The 21669-nt window shown below is 33.5% G+C and overlaps 3 protein-coding genes across 4 annotated transcripts; 1 reads left to right on the top strand and 2 right to left on the bottom strand.

Annotated features, from left to right (window-relative positions):
• The first annotated feature begins 371 nt into the window (after positions 1–371).
• On the top strand, positions 372–7083 carry LOC108197321 (ferrochelatase-2, chloroplastic-like). 2 transcript variants are annotated; one of them, XM_064083448.1, is made up of 10 exons: positions 372–520; positions 1147–1480; positions 1750–1893; positions 2530–2631; positions 3851–3954; positions 4041–4167; positions 4962–5114; positions 5884–5984; positions 6118–6319; positions 6739–7083. In XM_064083448.1, the coding sequence occupies exons 1-10, from the start codon at positions 513–515 to the stop codon at positions 6961–6963; spliced, it is 1500 nt and encodes a 499-aa protein (XP_063939518.1). In that variant the 5' UTR covers positions 372–512; the 3' UTR covers positions 6964–7083. The 2 variants fall into 2 exon arrangements, with proteins under 2 accessions (XP_063939518.1, XP_063939519.1); XM_064083449.1 differs by having other exon boundaries at positions 387–520; positions 6755–6894.
• A 1606-nt stretch (positions 7084–8689) lies between these two features.
• LOC108197176 (replication factor C subunit 3) lies at positions 8690–10300 on the bottom strand. Its single transcript, XM_017364713.2, has 2 exons — positions 10038–10300; positions 8690–9780 (listed from the first exon to the last, which is right to left on the bottom strand). The coding sequence occupies exons 1-2, from the start codon at positions 10189–10191 to the stop codon at positions 8879–8881; spliced, it is 1056 nt and encodes a 351-aa protein (XP_017220202.1). The 5' UTR covers positions 10192–10300; the 3' UTR covers positions 8690–8878.
• Positions 10301–19349: 9049 nt separating this feature from the next.
• Positions 19350–21584, bottom strand: LOC108198834 (uncharacterized). The gene is made up of 5 exons (XM_017366614.2): positions 21401–21584; positions 21180–21310; positions 20882–20969; positions 20307–20546; positions 19350–19787 (listed from the first exon to the last, which is right to left on the bottom strand). The coding sequence occupies exons 1-5, from the start codon at positions 21513–21515 to the stop codon at positions 19507–19509; spliced, it is 855 nt and encodes a 284-aa protein (XP_017222103.1). The 5' UTR covers positions 21516–21584; the 3' UTR covers positions 19350–19506.
• Positions 21585–21669: the final 85 nt, after the last annotated feature.

The following is a 21669-nucleotide window of genomic DNA, read 5'->3' as shown; positions in this document are numbered from 1 at the left end:
CAAATAAATATTTAAATTAAGCTTTTTATTCCAATTTCCTCCAAGTTTAGGAACTCCTTGCTTCCTACAATAAAACATTAAAATCTAACTAATAAAAATTCAATTCAATGCAAAATATAATAAATATGAGGAATAAAATCATATAAAATATACGTAAATATATACTCTATCAGTAGTGCTAGGTGCACATAATTGTGTCCAGAATTTTTGTACATAATGATGTGGCAAGTGATGTGGTGAATTTTAATTGGAGTGGTTGGTGTAAATACAGGGGGTCATCCAATTAAAATCCACCACATGTCATTATGTACATGTTTTTGTACATGCACCAAACAAAAGAGAGAGTAACGTGCATTGACAGATGGGACCCAACACAAAAATTCCTAGCATTATCTTACACATCTCTTTCGAACATAAACACAAACTCGACGAGAAGCTCTGTAGTGATATTTTGGGAAACTCCACAGACCCTTTTCCTTGCATTTGCAATCAGTCGACTCAGCTCTACATACATGGATTTGTAAGTGTACTTTTTGTAGGTTTCCTGTTTTAAGTAGTAAATCTTGATATTCTGTGTTCAGACAATCCTGTTCATTTGTGTTAAGTTTTTTGTTTGTGTAATAATGGTAGCTGACTTTTATTACAGGGAGGTGTTTTTGGTTTAAGTAGGATATGTTGTCATTTTCTTGAACTTGTTTACCAGATATAGTGCTAGGGGTGTAGTGTTACAAAATTGATTTTTAAATTATGAATTCGTAAAAATAATGCAATGTATAGGTTTTCATTACTTTCTAAATCCATTTAGTGGGTTATGTTTGGCAAGTGAATTAGGGAAACTAAAAATTTATGTGGCTTGTACATTGTTAGAAAGACCCCAGATGGCAGTTTTATCCGGTCTTTTGATAATCATGTGCTTTATAATTGTTAACATAAGTTATTTTGCTGTTAGCTTGCTTATTCTATGTATAACAACAGTGATAGAATTGTCAGATAATGCGGCAATGTATAAACTATGATATATATAGGCAATCTAAGCTTTGGTTCGAATTAGAACCAATGGATTGCAGGGCACACAAAAAAAGGGCAAAACCATGTGGTTATGATTTTTTGGTTTCCTACTTAATTTGATTCTATTCATATATGCAGGTTGTTGACACGATGCACCGGTTCTTCTCAAATGGCATCTCATTGCTCTATTATCCAAATGGATATTTCTGGTAATAGTGCTGCTAACTTCTCAAAAACTCCCATTGTTCCCAGATGCACATTTGGTTGGTCCGGTACACAATCCTCAACTTTTAAGCCACCACTCACTAAATCTTCATTGCCGTTGCGGGCAGTACTAACTTCTGAAACTCCTAATGTATCAACTTCACCGCTAAATGATGATGGAAAAATAGGAGTCCTTTTGTTAAACCTTGGGGGTCCTGAGACTCTTGAAGATGTGCAACCATTTTTGTTCAACCTTTTTGCTGATCCGGTATATCCTCCATATTGATCTTTCATAATGCATGTCTTGATTATCAAGAGTTTTTGTTTATTAAACAGGGTAAGTAAGTTGCAAGGTGGCTTTAAGTGATAGAATTAACATAGGATGGAGGAAGGCTCTTTTCCAAGCATTTTGATTATAATTAGCATAAAGAATTTCTAGTTGAGCCGCATCTGAGCTTACCTTATACAGTTTCATAAAGTTTCGATTTACTTGATAACATTTCATATGTTGATGTGTGACTTTTTATATTTGATCAGGATATCATTCGATTGCCAAGATTGTTTCGCTTTCTTCAAAAGCCCTTGGCACAATTCATATCTGTTGCCAGAGCCCCTAAGAGCATGGAAGGATATGCTTCAATTGGGGGTGGTTCTCCTCTTAGAAAGATAACAGATGAGCAGGCATGTTTGCTAATAATTTGTTATAATTTTGATGTTACTAAATGTTAATATTTATGTTGACCTTATAGAACATTAAGGAATGTTAAGTGGTAAACACTATTTTCTCTGGGAACACTGGTAACATAAAATATTAAGATTTGGTAACACTGTGCGGCACAGGTCTTTTTATTGTTATGTGATAAACACTATTTTCTCCATATTATGTGGAAAAGCTTACAGCTCTTCCAAATTGGGGAGACACGAATATGCAGTACTTGTTTCAGCAACATCAAACCGGCAAATCCATTTTGTTAATGATATAAAAGATTAGACATTAGTTTCTCAGAAGTAACGACCTTTTTAATAATAATAAGAGTTGATTATGTTATCTGGTTTATATCACTACTAAAAAATTTACCACATAAGATTTAATTTCGAATGAATGACTTACAATTTTTGTTTTATAATCACTGCCATTCCTAAATTTTTATCTTTGTGAACTTGATTGCTTCAATATAAAATTAGGTCAGATCCTTTATTTACTTTGCAAATTACTAACTGTGATTTGAGGCATATAATGCATTAATAGTTGTTTTCCTAGGAACTGTCTTGTTCACAGGTAATAGTTTGCTGATTATCAAATTTTTTGTATTTCAGGCTGAAGCTTTGAGAAAAGCACTATGTGATAAAAATATACCAGCAAACGTGTATGTTGGAATGCGTTACTGGCATCCATTTACGGAGGAAGCTATTGAACAGGTTTCTGAAACATATAATTTAGTTCCATGTTCTGGTTCATAGTATTAAGTTAACAGTCTTCTTAAGTTTTTGTGCTGGCTAGATACTTTGGTATCTTCAAATCCGGAAATCTCATGAAACTGGAGTAACATTCTTGTTAAGGTTTTAGTAGAAATAAAGGGAATGTTTTCACTTAAAATTAAGCCAATTGGAAGTAAAGAAGGCGCGTTCTGTATATAGGCACAATGCATACAGCTGCAGTACTAGAGTATACAAACATAGGATCCAATCATTAGCAGTAGGCCAGTAAGTGATAGTAATGGTATGTGAGCAAGGCCATCGTGTTTAACATTTCTTTTGTAATGTGTGATGCATATATAATGTCAGAGCTATCTTGAACTTAAGTAAGTTTGGGTTCAAGTCCCGTAGATACTATATAAGATGATCAAGTCTCTTGAAACTTTTGTATTTCTTTAAATTTATTATAACATAGTAAAATGCTACCTTCATTCTGGGCTATTATATATCTCATTTACTTTTCAGTTAATGTCAAACGAGTGTCGATTTCTAAATTGTACTCTTGCTAGTATTCCATTGCTAGCTTGACCACTATTTTCTTGCTACTACTCCGCTTCACATTGTGTAAGTTACGTCTTAAGATAGTATCTCATTAACTTTTCAGTTCATATCAAGAAAAGATATATTTCTAAATTTTGAAGGATATATGATGTCCTGGTCCTTAATAATACATTAGTTACAATTAGATATGTTGAGCATTATCATCTCTCCACTTCACAATGATGTTACATGTTTAAAAAATGGAAACTGTTGTTTTTAGTATATTATGGAAAAAATAAATACTACCCGGATGTGAATTTATATATTTCATTTATGCCTTTAAAGAAGCAGTAGATTTCTGAATTTGTACTCTAAAGTGATGTCATTTTCCTTAAAACACCACAGTTACATTACGTTACATGACGGCAGCTCGAGCACCTATCATCTTACCATTATTCCACTTTGAACAAAGGAAGTTACACTTTCCTGCAGTCCAGTTTAGTAAATGGTGATCAAAATGGGCATGTTTGCAGCTTTGTTTAGAAACCTTACATATATATATGTCTTTCAAAATATATTGTTCATGTTATTATTATTGAATGGTTTTGGTTAGAAGTCACTTTTGACCCTTGACCACCACAACCTGCCAGAAGTTCATTTAATTAAAATTTTCTTCTTTCAGATAAAAAAGGATGGTATCACGAAGTTGGTTGTGCTTCCTCTTTATCCACAATTCTCAATATCTACTAGTGGTTCAAGTCTTCGGCTTTTGGAGAGTATATTCCGGTGATAAACATGTTACTTTTACATTAATATTGTACAGCTATTACTTCCTCAAAACTAATATAAATGGATTTTGCCTGAATTCTTAGGGAGGACGAATATCTAGCTAACATGCAGCACACTGTCATACCTTCATGGTACCAGCGTGATGGATATATAAAAGCAATGGGAGATTTAATTGAAAAGGAATTGGAAAAATTTGATCAGCCTAAAGAGGTATAAATTTTCCATGCCTTGCACCTTTTTGCTCATCCTCAAACCCTAAATAAAATCATTTAGGTTTGTGTCTTCAAATTTTTTCCTTGTGAAAGTTGATTATTATGGAATTCCATATATGCACATTTAATTACTTTTAGGATTCCATTATACTTACTAGGAATCTTGGACATATTGTATGCCACATTTCCCAGAATCTTCTTTTGCTTGGCAAATCGGTGAGGCAGCAGCCCTATTAATAGAAGCTACTTCATGCACTTTGTTTTTCTACTTCTACGTATATTTGTTTAATAGTATGATTTAGTTTGAAAGGTTTGCTTTATGAATATTTCATTATGAGTTGCCAACATCATGAATTATTATTTACCACACTGCAATGGCTGGTACCTGAAATATATTTCCGCTGCAGTCTTCTTGATACCAGAGAATTTTTTTTCTTAAACCTGTAATGTATATTTATGCCTCAGTTTGACAAGAAAACTATTTCAATTACGAGTTTACGATATTATTCAGCATCATCACCTTGCGCAGAGGCTCGTTCCTCAGCACATCTCTAATAACACTGGAAAAGATTGTTTCTCTCTTGTAAAAACAAGATTTTTCTATGCCCTGTGCATTTTATGTCCTGCGTAGCTGAGAACTTGGTAAGTTATTGACGTCTAGTCACTGAAACTCCTTATGGTTACTGAATAAAGAGATATTCCTCCTTTTCTGTTATCTTCAACATTAAGCAATAGTCATTATAATTTTATTTTTTTGGGACCCTATGCAAGTTTAATGGAAGTCTTTTGTAGGTGAGGATATTTTTTAGTGCTCATGGGGTGCCACTTGCCTATGTGGAAGAAGCTGGTGACCCATACAAGGCTGAGATGGAAGAATGCATAGACTTGATTATGGAAGAACTAGAAAAGAGAAAGCTGACCAATCCATATACTCTTGCTTATCAGGTAGTCAACGTATGCTTTGGGCTTTTTTATATTGTGAGAGACTTGATATGAGATCCTAGATCATTGAGAGAGGAGAGAGATCTGTTCTATTGATTGTATGAATTATGTTCTCCCGTCTCCAGATACTAAGATGAGGCATGGCCTCTATATATAGAACAAAATAATAAATTTACGAACTTCACATATAATATATTTGTTAAATATACTGGGCACATGAATTTTGAAATCATTGAGAAATGTCTGAGTTAAATATACTAGGCACATGAATTTTAAAGTTATCGTGTATATTGATAACTTTAATATAATTTATTCCCCTACCACCCTAAAGATAGATCAACAGAAATATATATTTGGAGGGTGTATGTTTTCCTTTACCACTTGTACTTTACGATTTCTTCTTTCTCCCGTGAGCTTTATGAGTTCTGTATTCATCCTTATATATCTTTACTTGTATCATAGTCTGGTTATTGGAGAAACTTTAAAATAGTTGAATCCATGTCATAAAATTTAGAATAGACTTTACTTCTGCTACCTATTAAAATATGAGTTCTCACGTCATGTAGCAGAGTCTTGCGAGACAGAGACAGAGCCAAGTCAAATCCAGTCAAAAAAAAAATTAGATATGTATACCTGCTTAAAAAAGGATAATGCCTTCATTATTTGATCATTAACAATGTATGAAAGCCCTCTTGCTGATGTCAGAGTTTATCTATTATGTATTATACTATGATCTATGCTTATCTTAGGCTGATCCTTTTGTATTATGCAGAGCAGAGTTGGACCTGTGGAATGGCTGAAACCATATACGGATGAGACAATCATTGAGCTTGGTCAGAAAGGAGTTAAAAGTCTTCTGGCTGTTCCAATCAGGTATTCAGTACAATCAAGTCATCATCTATAACTTTCGCTAGTAGAATTTTGTTATTGTTTCCAAGACTGTAAAATTTTGAGGCATATTAGTATGTGTTGCCTTAAATGTGGTGGTTGTTTTGTTGTACCTCAGCTTTGTCAGTGAACATATTGAAACTTTAGAGGAGATTGATGTTGAGTACAAGGAACTGGCTCTCAACTCTGGCATAGAGAAATGGGGTCGTGTACCTGCTCTAGGATGTCAGCCTACCTTCATTACAGACCTGGCAGATGCAGTGATCGAAAGTCTTCCGTATGTGGGGGCAATGGCAGTGTCAAACATTGAGGCTCGACAGGTAGTCAAGTTCACATTTACTACAAAATTATGTGAATACAAAAAATTCCCATAAAATAAAGGCGGTAACAACTGTTAATTTATTTTCACCGGTAATTTTATGTCCGTACAATGACTTGAAAACAAAATAATATGTCTGTAAAATGACTTAAAAACAACTGTTAGGATTATTTTCACCAGTAATTTTATGAGTTCAATCACAGTGATGCCAACAACCAAGTATTAAGCTAAAACTAATATTACATGTGTAATTCAAATTGCGTTTGTTCTGCTGGTTCTAATCTACCACATAAAGGCCTTTACTGTTGGCACTTGGCAAGAAAGTATAAAATTGTGATGCATTGTATGAGATGCATAAATGCATTATAGGAATCATTCTGAACTAATATTTGTCATTAAAATATGCTATAATTTCTGCAGTCTCTTGTTCCACTAGGCAGTATAGAAGAGCTACTAGCGGCATATGATTCACAACGAAGGGAGCTACCAACACCCGTGACGTTCTGGGAGTGGGGATGGACAAAAAGTGCAGAAACATGGAACGGAAGAGCAGCTATGCTAGCAGTGGTGGTTCTACTTTTCCTCGAAGTGACCACAGGAGAGGGTTTCCTGCATCAGTGGGGTGTATTGCCAATTTCGCGTTAATACACAATTTTTTCCTCACACATATACAAGTCTGTCTATACTCTAGTTTCCTTTGGTTTCTGGGACTTGAGTGGGTGAATGAAATATGGTGAAAAGAAAACCAAAGTTTTGAATCTCCAATCTTTTAAACAAGTTCTGGAAAGGAAAAAGTAAAAAAATTTAAGGTATAATGCGTTTCTCACAAAACCGGATAAATTTGACTTTAATGTTATTTGGGTTGAGATACTTTTGGTGAAACAGAGATTAGTTGCGAGGGGAACCTGTCATCATCAAAAAAGAGCTCAGTTTGTACCTGATTTTACAATATATTTGAGGTCAGGCGTCAAACTTTAATATGAACATGTTTTCGGAATGTTAGCAAATTATGTTCGATTGTAGCGAATTGTTTATAGCAGGTGTTGTTGATACGAAGATGTTCCGGAAATATTATACTCCCTCCGTCCCCCTGAGTAGTATACATTGGGAGAGGGGGATACGGCACGGACTTTATAATTTATTTTTAAAATTTTCTTTTTCTGAATTAAAGTTTGGATGTTATATTTTTATACAGAAAAAGAAAATCTCAAAAATAAGTTACGGAACTATCTTTTATAAAAGCATTTAAAAAGAAACGTAATTAAATGGGACAGATGGAGTAGCAAATTGTGAATAGCAGGCGTTGATGTTCGATAATAGCAAATTGTGTATAGCAGGTTTTAATGTTTAAATTGTCGGCAGAGCGGTGGAAATTTTAAGATTTAATCACTATGCTTCGAATTTTATGAATTGTGATGGAATTTCAAAAAATAAAAAATACACTAAACAATCAAGAAGGAATTTCAAAAAATATAAAATAAACTAAACAATCTCATAAAATACATCTTTTTATAAAATTCAAAAAAATCTATTAACATTTGAATATCATAAAATTTTAAATATCCCAATCTAATACTATCAGATTTTTAAACATAATTAAATATCCTTATTGAATACCATCATCTTTATAGCATAGTTTAAGATCTCAATTGAACATCCCAGATTCTGATATATTTTCTAAAATACGAATTAAATATACCTGGATTTCATGAATGAAAAATAATTATTTAATTAATATCTAAATTGAATACACTCAAAATCTGTAATCCCATCAACCAGAATATTATATTAACATCACAATCTAATTTTGTAAGACATCCTTAAATTTACTATAATTAGATAATTTGTGTACATAATTATTCATGTCAGGTTTATAAACAATTAGTTAAACCGATAAAGTACTGACTAATCATAGGGTGTTCTTTTATCCAGTCCATAGAAGATTTGAAGCTCGTATCAGCTCAAACAAACGGAAGGTATTAACACAAAGCTAACATAAAACACAATCAACTTGTCAATCCACAAGCAGAATAAAAGTTTAGCCAACCAGCAGAAAACTAATAGCTTCAACTACAACTAATGACTGAAAACCAACAGACCTTTGGACCTTAACGATTTTTTGGGAGTTTTAAGTTCTTATAAGGTCGAACGGCAGGCATCAACACAAAGCCAACATAAGACACGATCAACATGTCAATCCACTACACAAAGATAGAACCATCTAAGTAGGAGTTTTTAAGTCCTCAAAAGCTCAAACAGCAGGTATCAGCACAAAGACAACATAAGACACAATCAACATGTTAATCCACAAGCAGATCACAAGTTTAGCAACCAGCAGAGAACTAATAGCTTCAACTACAGCTATCATGAGTAAACCAAAATGGACCTAAGTTAAATAGCAGGCGAAACTTGCATACTACATACGGATAGAACATATACTATAATCTTAACACCATCATACTTTGGACCTTAAAGTGCGGAAGGTATGCCACATTGCCACCCTATTTGCTTGCAAGCAACCAGATTCTACTAACAAAAGCTCAACTGAGAAAGAGAGGAACTACTTTGCAGAGGCAACCAGCGCAGCTCTAGCGCGTGTGAAAGTAGCAATCAAAGAGCCAAGTTGCAATTTATCATTGCACCCAAAAGTCAACCTGTACTCAATGTCAGCCAAATCGTTGATGAGACCAACTCGAACACCTGAGGGCATCCTGATCTTAAAGACAAACATGGTCACTTCTCTGACAATATCCACCAAAGCCAATCCTTTCCTTGTCCTCATCTCCGATATCTGTTTATAACTATTTGCAAAGGACTCATTTAAAAGCCAGTGTGTTATTTTTTCAATGTCTTTAGGCAACGGATTCCCAGTGCAAAGATAGACAGCTTCTTCCGTTATTTGCTGAGAAGCCATATGTGTTGACTGCAAAATATTCAAAGCTTTTCTCATATCACCATTGCAAAGGCGTACAAGTGCTGCCAAGCCACTATCAGTCACATCAAGTCCTTCTGCAGCAATGACATGCTTAAGCCGGTCCGAAACATGAATTGCATCAAGAGGAGCAAACCGAAATCGTGTACATCTAGACTGCAGTGCAGGAATAACCTTGTTCACATGATTACAAATCAAGGCAAACCTAGTAGTCTTCGTGTATTTCTCAATCACTCGACGAAGAGCAAACTGTGCATCCTTTGTCATGGCATCCGCCTCGTCTAACAAAACCAACTTAACAGACGACTTGGCACCAAACGAGAAGCTCTGAGTACTAGCAAAGTCCTGGATCTGCTGCCTCACAACATCAATCCCACGGTCATCAGAAGCATTAAGCTCCAGCACCATATTATGCATCTGCACCCCAAAAATCTTCCGAGCCACCGCGAGAATTGTGGACGTCTTCCCCGTGCCAGGTGGTCCATATAGAAGCAAATGCGGCAGCTTGTTCTCACTCGTCAGCCTATCAACTAATCCCCAAACATAACACAAAGTACAAAAACATAAAATCATTAAACAAAATAAAATGAAATTGCGATCATGCTACAACTGTTTGATGAAATGTCGCAGAGAAAAAACAAAACAGTACACTAATTACAAAACCAATAACTATAATAACATGATGAATTATATGAACAAATATGAGCGAGAGAGGGAGAGGGGGAGAGAGAGGGAGGGGGAGAGAGAGAGAGGGAGGGAGAGAGAGAGAGAGAGAGAGAGAGATTACTAGTATCGACAATGTCGCGATGAGCGGCGACATCAGCGAGGGACTGAGGGCGGTATTTCTCGACCCAGGGAGTGGATCTGACGTGACGGGGATCGCTGGTGGTCATGACGACGTCGTCGGTATCCATCGGAATCGGAGCCGCTTCTCCGCCCATCTTATTAGGTTTTAGTTGGGGTTTTGGGTTAGATGGGTTGAGTTTACGGCTGTGTTTGGTTCGAGAAATAGTAAGGGGGAGAGCAGGCGCGGGTTAAACATGACGTATTCTGATACTCATGTTTTTATAGTAATAGTTTTTTAAAGTTCTTTTTCTAAAAAATATATGAATTTGACATTTAATTTTTACTAATAAAAAATAAAAAACAATTATGAAATTATACTTTATATGAACGCCAAAATGTATGCAAATAGTGAATGTATACAACTTGTTAGAATAGAAATCATTTAATTATGTCCTAAACTTGTTAGAATGAGTATATCTACTCTTCACACTATACTCACTGTTCTTGAAATAATGTAACAAAATCTTATCTTTTTAAATTATTATCAAAACATAATTTTGGTAAATTTTTCATCTCATAATCCATCTCCTCATTTAAGATCGATTACATAAATTAGGTAAAAATGATGTTTTACAAAAAATTCGAAAATTGTCCTGAAAATCGAGAGATTGTGTACGATTTCAATCTCATTATCATCATCCACTGTCTATCACAAACAGAACGCTATTTTCCAGTTTTGTTTAGAATCAAATAAATAGGCGAGCACGATTGGATAACCCGCTGGTGGGTTTATCTTCTGTTGTCCCAGGATACCCGAGTTCGACTCTGGCTCACCCTGAAAATTATTAGAACAGATACTAATTTGTAAGGCATATAAACATGCATTGTTAAAAAATAAATAGGCAAGCACAAGTCACTAAACGGAACATTCCACATTTGTTTAAAGTTAAATTCAAATTAGTTTGTTCATAATTGAATATTATTGTAATTATAATCGATTTTTCTAGCACCAAAATTTATGAAATTGGAGGGTTTCTATTGGCTTACCTTCTTTAATAATGGTGGACCCCCCTGCAGTTACAACAACCACACCAATCAAAACCCTCCATTTTTATTAATGTTAGTGCTTAGCATGTGCCAATGGGCACACACTAGCCAAACCGAATTATAATATCAGAAAAATGACGTAGACGCCGTGGTAATGAATGACATACTACAGACAGACCGTAGTCAAAGCTAACTACTGATAATAAGAGTACCAATATATGTGCAGATGATTCTAGTCAAGATATACGAAGATCGGAAAATGCATTTGACAAGTCAAACTGAAATTATTATTGCGAAAGCGTGTAGATCGTACTGTTGAGTAGGTGAGTTAGACCTCCTATTATTGTCAAGTGCTTGTAAAATACATTTTATCTAAATAAGAGCATATATTTAATAATGAAATAGCTAGTGACTAGTGTGCACATGAGAATTTAGATTATTAGATTATAAATAAGTGTCCGTGTTTTAAGATCTTGAAATTTTGATTAGAGCATCTCCAATGGTGTTGGCTATAATCGTTGGCTAAATTGAACCTGTAGCGCATTATGTAAAATTTGTTGAACCTGTAAGACATTGTGCTTCGATGGTATTGACTATATTGGATGGCTATAATTTGAAAATAGTAATATGGTAATAAATGATGTGTAATCACCCTACAGATTTCTTACAGGTCTGTAGAGGTTCGACAAATTTGGCCATCCATAGGAGGTTGGCTAAATTTATAGACAACAGGTCACTATGGTTGGAGTGTGAACTTTTGAAGTGGTTGGCTAAATTTTTTATTTTTGGCATGACAACTCATCTTTTAGCCAAGGGGTCTTCATGGTTGGAGATGCTCTTAGGTCTAAGATTCAGAATCTCTAGTAGTTAGCTATACTCATTTGATTTTATTATATATACAAATTGAATTGTGTAAAAAAAGAAATCTTTTTATGAAGGAAAACACTATTTTCTTTTTCTATACAAAAAATTTCTTCTTTTTATGATATTTTCTGAGAGCTAATTTAACTCAGATTACATACAAAGAAAAATCGTGAGTCTTATTATAAATTAATCTCATTTTATTGTTTATAATAGTATAATATGAAAGCCAATTCCGGTAAAATAGTTTTACAGTTACTTTCAAACATATATTTATAGAAAAAGAAAAAAATAGAACAAATGATCAATACATAACCTATGTGTTTATATAAAATTTAGAATTAAATTTTTAAATAAAAATCACGATAAAATAATTGCATCTATCGTCGTGAGATAGTAGGACTCATATTATATATCTGAGGATTTCAACATGTTATAAACTTGAAAAAAGTAATTTAAATACTCACACAAAAATTATAAACAAATCAAATGATTCGTGAAATATTTGAATTCAACTTGTAAGTTGATTAATCTCAAAAAAAAAAAAAAAAACTTGTAAGTTGACTAATTATTCAAATATTATATCGAGTCGAACTCAGAGTTTCAAATAACCTTGATAAGACCTCAGAGCATAATAATTGAGCTGTTAATATTTTCTACTGATGTATCATATAATATATTATTATATAAATGTCTAGCTCAGTTTTGAGGTCGGAAATTATGCTCACTTAAATAAAAGTCTGAATTATTTTTATTTTTTTGATTTTTTGACAAATATGACTTATAACCTTACAAATGAGTATAGACAGAGGATAAGCTCTTGACCACTCAGGTATCCAACCGTGCTCAGTCTGAGTTATTTAATTGAACTTGAACTCAAAAGACTTGCTCACATTCTGTGCGCACATCAATAAGTCCGGTGAGATATTCGCCAAGTCAGTTCGATTTGTAATTTAACAATTTAATTCCAAAGCTCTGCTAAAAAACAACCTAAGAACATAAAGTGTAATAACAAACAATTAAAAGGAACAAACTGACCAGTTCAGAGTCTGTGCTCAGAGCTTGTACCAACAAGAATGAGTCTTAAACTCGTATTAAAATCAAGCTTAAATAAACAGAGTATCCAAATCATCCGTACAATACAGCCACGCGTTTCGAACCCGCTTTACTTTTTGCTACGCGGTCTGTACACAAGTCTATATAAATTACAAGTCGGTAGTAACAATGTATCATCAATTGAGCGCCACTCCACATTTTTAAACACTTTTTTTTTTTGAAAATTTTTTTAGCCCCATTTGCTGGATGGCATCTCACTCTGCCGCCGCCGCCACCACCGTCCATAATCACTCACTGCCGTTTGCGCCGCAGCAGCGTCATGGAAGCTTCCGAGTCCGAGTGGCGCCACGTTGGATTCCGGAACGGGGCCAAATTTTGAGGAATGTGCTAAAAAAAATGTTTTCTTCTGCGTGTTTTTCCGGACAGAGGCCTCGTTCCAAACACTCTGCCAAAGTTTCTTATGAATTCTGAGGATGAAGTTTATGCTAGGACTCCTTGATTCACTTTCTTGTCTCGTATCTAGTACTCTTTCCATCCCAATATTTTCTTTACATTTTTGGTAATTTTTGAATGAAACGGACAAAGTTTCATTTTGATGCAAGTCAAAATAATTATGTAAAATTGTTGTCAGACCAAACCAAACATTAACCAGTGTATCCCAAAATCCCACCTTGTAACTTAATGAACATTACTACTTAATTATCCAACTCTTTGAATTTTTTTATTTTCTTAAAAAGAAGTTTATAATTAGACTTTGATTATTAATGCAATGTGTGTGCGGGTTTTGAATTATGATGAAAACTTTGATAAAATAACGACAAAAAAAGAAAGAAAAACCGAAGTTTGGGTTTCCGACTTTCAGCTATCTTATTTTTAACTTACTATTGCCAGAGTTTTAACGAGAGAAGTTATAATTTTAACTATCATTTTCGATTATTTGTTCGTCGTGCTTCATTTTCAACATGGTTACTCAAGAGGATCTTGACTTTTTAATTTTATAATCAAACGTTGTAGGAAACGGTTAGATTTATCAGGTCTGGATAGTTTCAGTTAGATGTTTGACAAGCTAGCTTCATATGTGAATGTTATATAATGAACCTGGATTTACTTATTGTAATAGTCATGGGCCTCATGACCATAGTAGGTGCTTGAATTTGAGGCCAGGCCTGACAAAATTTGTTATGGGTTTACTGCTCTCAGTTTTGTAGTAAGTTATTCTTAATTCACTATTGTCTCATAACACGGATCAAGTCCGACCCCCATCCTGGAGTACATCGTACATGTACTCCCTCTGTCTCGTAAGCTGTTTTGACATTTTACACGTATATTGAGTTGTTAAAAAAAAAATATTTTTACATATTATTTTTCAATTTTTTTTCTGAATAAAAATTTAACACTTATATTTTATTCAGAAAAAAAATTGAAAAATAATATGTAGAAGTATATTATTTTAACATTCCAAATTACGCATAAAAAGTCAAATATTGTTCGACATGAATTTCCCTGTACTCCGCCACTTAAGTTTTCCAAATCGCACCGAAGATAACACTGTCCAGATCCGCTAATAATTCATAACCATTAAGGGAGCATGCAAATCAGCAAAGTATATAAAATAGAAAAGTTCCACATATTTAATTTATATTTATATTTTCATCTTTCATTCATATACTAAAGCAGTAATATCCCGATGTCGATTCTGAATCACAAAGAACTGGATTCCCAGAAAAGCTGAAAGACATGAAAAAATATTCTTTTGCTGCACCTAGGTGGCTAGTAATATACTGTATGTATGTCCATGTGTATGTATAATAAACTCCGTTCTGTAGTGTTTGAAATGATCGCTATACCAATGCTAGCCTCGTTAATCCCGTTTATCTGATCTTATTTTTTTAAATAAATTATTTTTTCTAAAAAATTATGTATATATATTTTATAAATATTAATTTATTTCTACAAATAATATATATTAAATTGTTATTAAAAATTAAATTAAAAAAATATTATATGAATATGAATATTTCTCCAATATTAGATCTTAAATTCATAATTAAGACGGGCCAAACATGTAAAGAAGACTCGTTAATACAAGTAAACCTGACAAGGTGCCCTGTCGAATCATTTCTGAGTCCTTCAGATAAAATATCTACTCCTTCATAACATGAGACAAATTACTAATTTACATATAATTTATAAAATTAAATATAGTCATGAGTGATCTTGTTAGATTCGTATTCACAAATACTTTAATACGGTGAAGTTTTTATATTTAATGCTACTATGAAATAAAAGATAATAACGATTAAAAGTGTGTATTGGCAAACGTAAAAAGTACAAATATGAAAAGTATTTAGGGACAGAGGGAGTATTAAATATATACCACCACACTTAAGTCTCAAAATGATGACCGCACGATTTAATTTTTAAAATATTCGAACGCCCGTGTGATTTGATTTTTAAAATTGTTCTACTCCAGCAATAAGACAATGGTACGAAACCAGAAGCTGAAGATTGGTGGATTTTGTGAAGAAGGTTTGACAGTTGACACGATAGAAAGGAAAGCAAAAAAACAGAGCAAGGGCTTTAGGCACGCATGGGTCCATTGCTATATTGTCTTTCCTTTTCGAACAAGTGACTTGCCATATGCCATGAACCAACTCATACTTGACCTACTGAAAACGCCAAATTAGAAGAATGAAAATATTGTAGATTTGTAGCTATAACAGAGTGTTTTGGTTAAATTTATTTTTTGAAATAGGGGCTTATTTTTAAAGAGAAATATATATATATATAGAGTTAAGTTCTATGGAGTACACAAAAACATTGGAGTATTGGAGTACAAGTCTTAATTTTTTAGTTTAATCATAAATAATATATTTGATTATACAAATTTATATACAATTTATCATTTATAAGTTGTCTTGCACATAATTGTCTATCAATTTTTAATATCCTTCAACTTTAACAAGTATTAACATTATTGTTCTGCTTATTAGTTATATTGCAGAAAATAGAGTCCTGTAATTTATAAAAATCATTATTCTACCTTTTGATTACAATGTTTATGTTGTGTAGAACATAATGTGCAGGTTATTAAATGTTTACGAATATTATTGAACAAAAAAATTGAAATTTAGATGAATAAATTACATTTTATCCAACTTTGTACTCCAATACTCCAATATATTGTGTACTCCATTGAACTTTACTCTCTCTCTCTCTCTCTCTCTCTCTATATATATATATATATATATATATATATATATATATATAGAGTTAAGTTCTATGGAGTACACAAAAACATTGGAGTATTGGAGTACAAATCTTAATTTTTTAGTTTAATCATAAATAATATATTTGATTCTACAAATTTATATACAATCTATCATTTATAAGTTGTCTTGCACATAATTGTCTATCAATCGTTAATATCTTTCAACTTTAACAAGTATTAACATTATTGTTCTGCTTATTAGTTATATTGCAGAACACAGAGTCCTGTAATTTATAAAAGTCATTATTCTACCATTTGATTATGATGTTTATGTTGTGTAGAACATAATGTGCAGGTTATTAAATGTTTAAGAATATTTATTGAACAAAAAAATTGAAATTTAGATGAATAGATTACATTTTATCCAATTTTGTACTCCAATACTCCAATATTTTGTGTACTCCATAGAACTTTACTCTATATATATATATATATATTATATATATATAAAAATAAGTTCTAATTTTTTCATAAATAACGGATCTAGAACACATACTTAATATTTATATCAAAAAAATCATAAGACTACGTATTTTTTTTAAAAAAATAAGTCCATAATTTTCAAGAAAAAGTTCCCGAAACAGAATCAACATCATTCTCATAAATGATCCTCCCAGTATTTTGAAATTCTAAAGGGATTGATCGTATAAGTACATAATATAATAATATCATTGCGAAGTTTTCGGGAGACTCGGGTTAATTCACTCTCGACCTGAAAATGGTCTTTTCCGAATATATGAATATAATATAATCCTGTTGAGTAATTCTCCGGACACCTTATATTTTTGGATCAAAGATCTATCTTCGATTTAGTAGAGATTTTCAATATTTCAGAAATTTTTTGAGCACAGGTCAGAATGCTTAAATAAAATAAAACATTGAAAAGAATAATAGAAGCAACAGTGGCAATAATGTGAAAGCTGTGGTGCGATAATTGGACCTGCAAAAATCGAAAGTGCATGGATTAAGCATGCACTTAACACAACTCAGCTTTTTGGCTCGCGTATATGTACATCCCCGTGCGCTGAAACTGAATATATGCATGTCTTCTGCTCGTGAAATTTGCATCTTTTCTTTTTATCTGACGGACGACAGTAAAAAATAATCAAAAGCTTCGCGAGTTCAGAGTACATTTTTACCAGCTTTTGGCACTAGGTCAAATTCACTGTTCTATGCTAATTTACCTCCTCAGCTGCTCCAATTACTGTGATTAGAGCATCTCCAATGGAGCTCTTAAATCACTTTTTAAAATTTAATATAATATTTGGCTCTAGTCATTTAAGATATTGAAAAAGATTCCATCTCCGATACTCTTCTTTATACTTGCTCTTTATTCATATTTTATTCATATAAATGAGAGAAAAGTAAAAAGAGAGAAATGTTGATGGTAAATTTGGAAGGAAAGTAATATTATATTCATGAAAAAAAATGTTAAGAACTCCTACATGCTCTTTAAAAGAGAGGAGGAATAATGAGTTTTTAAATTTTTAAAAAGCTTCAAGGAGCCCATTAGAGCTCTATTTTTTATCTTGCTTTTTAAATTTGAAATTAAAAACTCATTTAGAGAGCCCCTTAGAGATGCTCTTGGATTTGGGGTATTTCAATTCTATAATTTGGATAAGTTATCGTCCAAATTAAAAGTGAACCATCTACGATTATTAGATGATTTCTCTCTTATTATCTTCGCCGTTAAAAGACTACGTTCCCGATGTTTTTTGATTCTCCATCAAAAAAGTTGTAGCTAGAACAGCTCTACATACGACAATCTCTATTAAACCATGATTTCAATTACCTGTTCCAATAAATTGTTCTCATTATCAGAATTCAACTTAAATTAGTCTATAAAAGTGTTTTGAAAAAAAATAAAAGTCATGCAATAAAAATTAGTATTCTCAATTTTTATAAGTATTTTTTGTACTTCTACACAAACAATAAGAATAAATAATTCTAACTTATAAATTCTGGAAAACAGACTTAAAAAGCTCAGCCAAGCACAGCTGTATAATCTGTATATTTCTCTAAAAGTGTTTGTTGGATGGTGATGATGACTTACCACATGCATGTCTTCTTGAATATTATCCTACGATGATCGGATCGATGGTGCTGATTGAATTGGGTCCAGGGTATAATAATTTGTACCAAAGTGTCCCATGATTTCCTTTATAGTTTTATTTGAATACAGCAATTGATCAATGATCGCATACTCGCATATATCCCATGTAAAGTCTCCACCTGCATAGGCTTAAAAATGGGGTGGGGAAAATGGGGAACCCGCCCTAACCCGTCCCGAATGGGGCAGATCCGCCCCGTTAATATGGGGAATGGGGCAGTGACGGGGAATGATTTTCTGCCCCGTCAAAATATGGGGCAAGTATGGTATTTGTTGAATCCCCGCGGGGATTCCCCGCCCCGCCCCACATATATTTAATATAAATAAATAATTATATTTAATATAATATTTTTATTATATTTAATATAATATTTTTATTATATTTAATATTATTATTTTTAATACACAAAACTATAATTTTACAATGTATAACATGTCTCTTTGATTTCTATTATCATTAGTTTTTTGCTTTTAATATACATGTCTCGTATATTTTTATTAAATTCTGAAAAAAAATTACTTAATTTTAAAGTAATTATTTAAAGTGTAATATTATAGAAGCGGGGCGGGGTGGGGCGAAATTATATTAAGTCCCCGGTGGGGCGGGGATGGGGATTAAAAATAAATCCCCGCGGGGAATGGGGCGGGGATGGGGCAAGAAAAAATTATGTGGGGCGGGGCTGGGAAATGAAGTCCCCGCCCCGAACCCGCCCCATTTTTAACCCTACACCTGCATGTCGGACCCTTTGGTTTGTCCTAATTTGGTATTTTGCTATAATGACTACAATTATTCTCTCATTAATTTGAAAATCATGATTCATGAGCAAACAATCTGAAATATTACAAACATTTCGAACAGATTAATATTAAACACTTTTTTAAAATTCAAGCGGCAGGAGGATTATAAGAAGAAATTGCTAAAAAACGAACAAGTAATACAAGAAAAGCGGCTATTTTCGATCAGAATTGGACAGTCGAAAATAATTGTTTTTTCTGTAGTGAAGTTAATTTGTACATCATGCATATACTTGTGTCTGTACAATTGAAGAAAACAAGACTGAATCAAAATCAACTAGGAACGTAGTTAATCAAGTACAAGAGATAATCTCAATTATGCATGACTAATCAACCTCTAGTCCTAATTATGGTAATAGTACCACTCCCTCGTGTCTGAATTCTCGTCAGAGCCACCACGGCCTTACCGGACAACCCCGGTCCGTTGGCCGACGCCACCGGCCGGCATGCAAATTCCCCCACCGGATGCCTTACCGGCCTAGTCGGGGGCATCAGAAGCCTCTCATTGATGTCGTTTAAGGTCATGTCACCTTCAGTTCCTCCTGGTTTAACCACAGCAAATGGATACACCACTCTTGTTGTCACCTTTCTTTTCTTCTCAATATCATCACCTAACAAAAGGTCCACTCAATAATTAAAATTATTTCATTCATCATTAGTCCATGTTACTTATTCTTACCATAATCTATAGAATATACAAAGTTGTTAATTTTTCCACAAAAAAATTTCCCCCCCACCCCAAGAAAGTTGCAAAAGAAAAAACTATTGTACATATAATTATACACCTACAAACACCTTTTGCTTTATTCTTTATCTTTACGCTCGGTCTGTCCTTTCATTTCTTTACGGTTTTTTCTCACTGCCGATACATATTTCAAAACTGCTACAAAATTTAGTTTCATAATTTATTTTTAAAATTTTTCTTTTTAAAAAATTATACCTTTGAAATAAATATAAACTATATTTTATAGGATTATTAAAATACATACCGAACACTCTGTCACTGAGAAAACAGAGGGAGTATGATTTTATTGGATTGGGTTTATTTCGGGTATTAACAATTTCAAAATAGGTTGCTGTCATTTTAGTGAAAATAAAGGGAGAAAGAGACAGGGAGAATAAGAAAGTACCAGGAGAAGTAGACATGCCATGTAGGGAATATAGGGTTTCTTTATGAAGAGATAAGGAGTGAACGTTGTTGTTTTTGTTAAGTGAATATTTTGTTTGGGAAGAGGACGAAGAATCTAGTGACCCTTGAAAAGCTGATATTGCCTCTTCTGCTTCTTTGATATCGTCTGTCAAAACTGTCTCTCTTTCATCACTATTGTTCTTTCCACTTGCTGATGAGCTACTATTCTTCATACTCTTTCCTGCCGTACATTATATTAACACAAAACAATTAGTACATACATACATTTAGATATGAGAGAGAGATGGGGAGAGATAGAGAGGGGGGAGAGAGAGAAGGGGGAGAGAGAGGGGGGGGGGGGAGAGAGAGAGAGAGAGAGGAGGGAGGGAGAGGGAGAGGGAGAGGGAGAGAGGGAGAGGGAGAGAGAGGGAGGGAGGGAGAGAGAGATTACAACTTCTAGTCTCCTACTGGATTGATACAATTACATGAAATTGTGCAAGAAAATGTTGCATGCATTAGTTCGAAAGTAATAAAGCACCTAAAACATATCAGGCAGTCTGGTTTTGAAGTAATCACCTGAAATATTGCTATGAATCTCATTAATCTGACTCAAAAGATTAAAACTGTCAGGATAATCTTCCGTGCAATTCTCTTTCCAGCAACTCTGCGTAAAGTTGAATTCAAATTAACTTTTAAATGTGCACAACCTCCCTATCAATATAGCTAGCAATGCCTGATATATGCATACTATTAATCGTAACTACAGTATCATAAACAATTAACCTTATGTATACAAGGAATGTGAAACCGTTTTTCTTTTATCATTAAAACAGTGACCAGTTCTCATAAAATCTCAAGAATCGATGAAAACTACCTCAATTCTGAAACTTTGGTCGAAATTCGTTCGCCTACGTTTCGACGAGCTGAATTCGAACAAAGCGTCTTGCAGATAGCCCGTAGAAACATCAGACTCCGAAGATGAGATAAATGGTGGAATGCACACCACTGCATACATTAAATATATCTTACAATTGCAACAACAAAAGAACAGAAGCTAGCATGTTTAAATATATAAACGGAAAAGAACGTACTTACAAGAGTGAGACATGTCGGCGTTGAGAACTCCGAGATTATGAAATTCCCAAGCAAAAGAGGAGTTGCAGTAGCCATTGTAATTAGCAATGGAGTGAAGCTCGTCCATTTCATTCATAATTGGCTTTGAATGACAGCAAAAATGCTTTGTATTTATTATGTTTTTTTAGACCGGTAAGTGTGTGGAAGAACCGGTAAAAACACAAGATATAAAGCGAGGGAGGAAGAAAACAACAAAAGTTATTCAGTCAACGGTTAACAAATTGGATAGT

The sequence above is a fragment of the Daucus carota genome, chromosome 8 (genome assembly GCF_001625215.2).
Source record: "Daucus carota subsp. sativus chromosome 8, DH1 v3.0, whole genome shotgun sequence".
NCBI lineage: Eukaryota > Viridiplantae > Streptophyta > Magnoliopsida > Apiales > Apiaceae > Daucus > Daucus carota.
The sequence above is the reverse complement of the archived record's forward strand: the minus strand, read 5'-3'. Positions and strand labels throughout refer to the sequence as shown.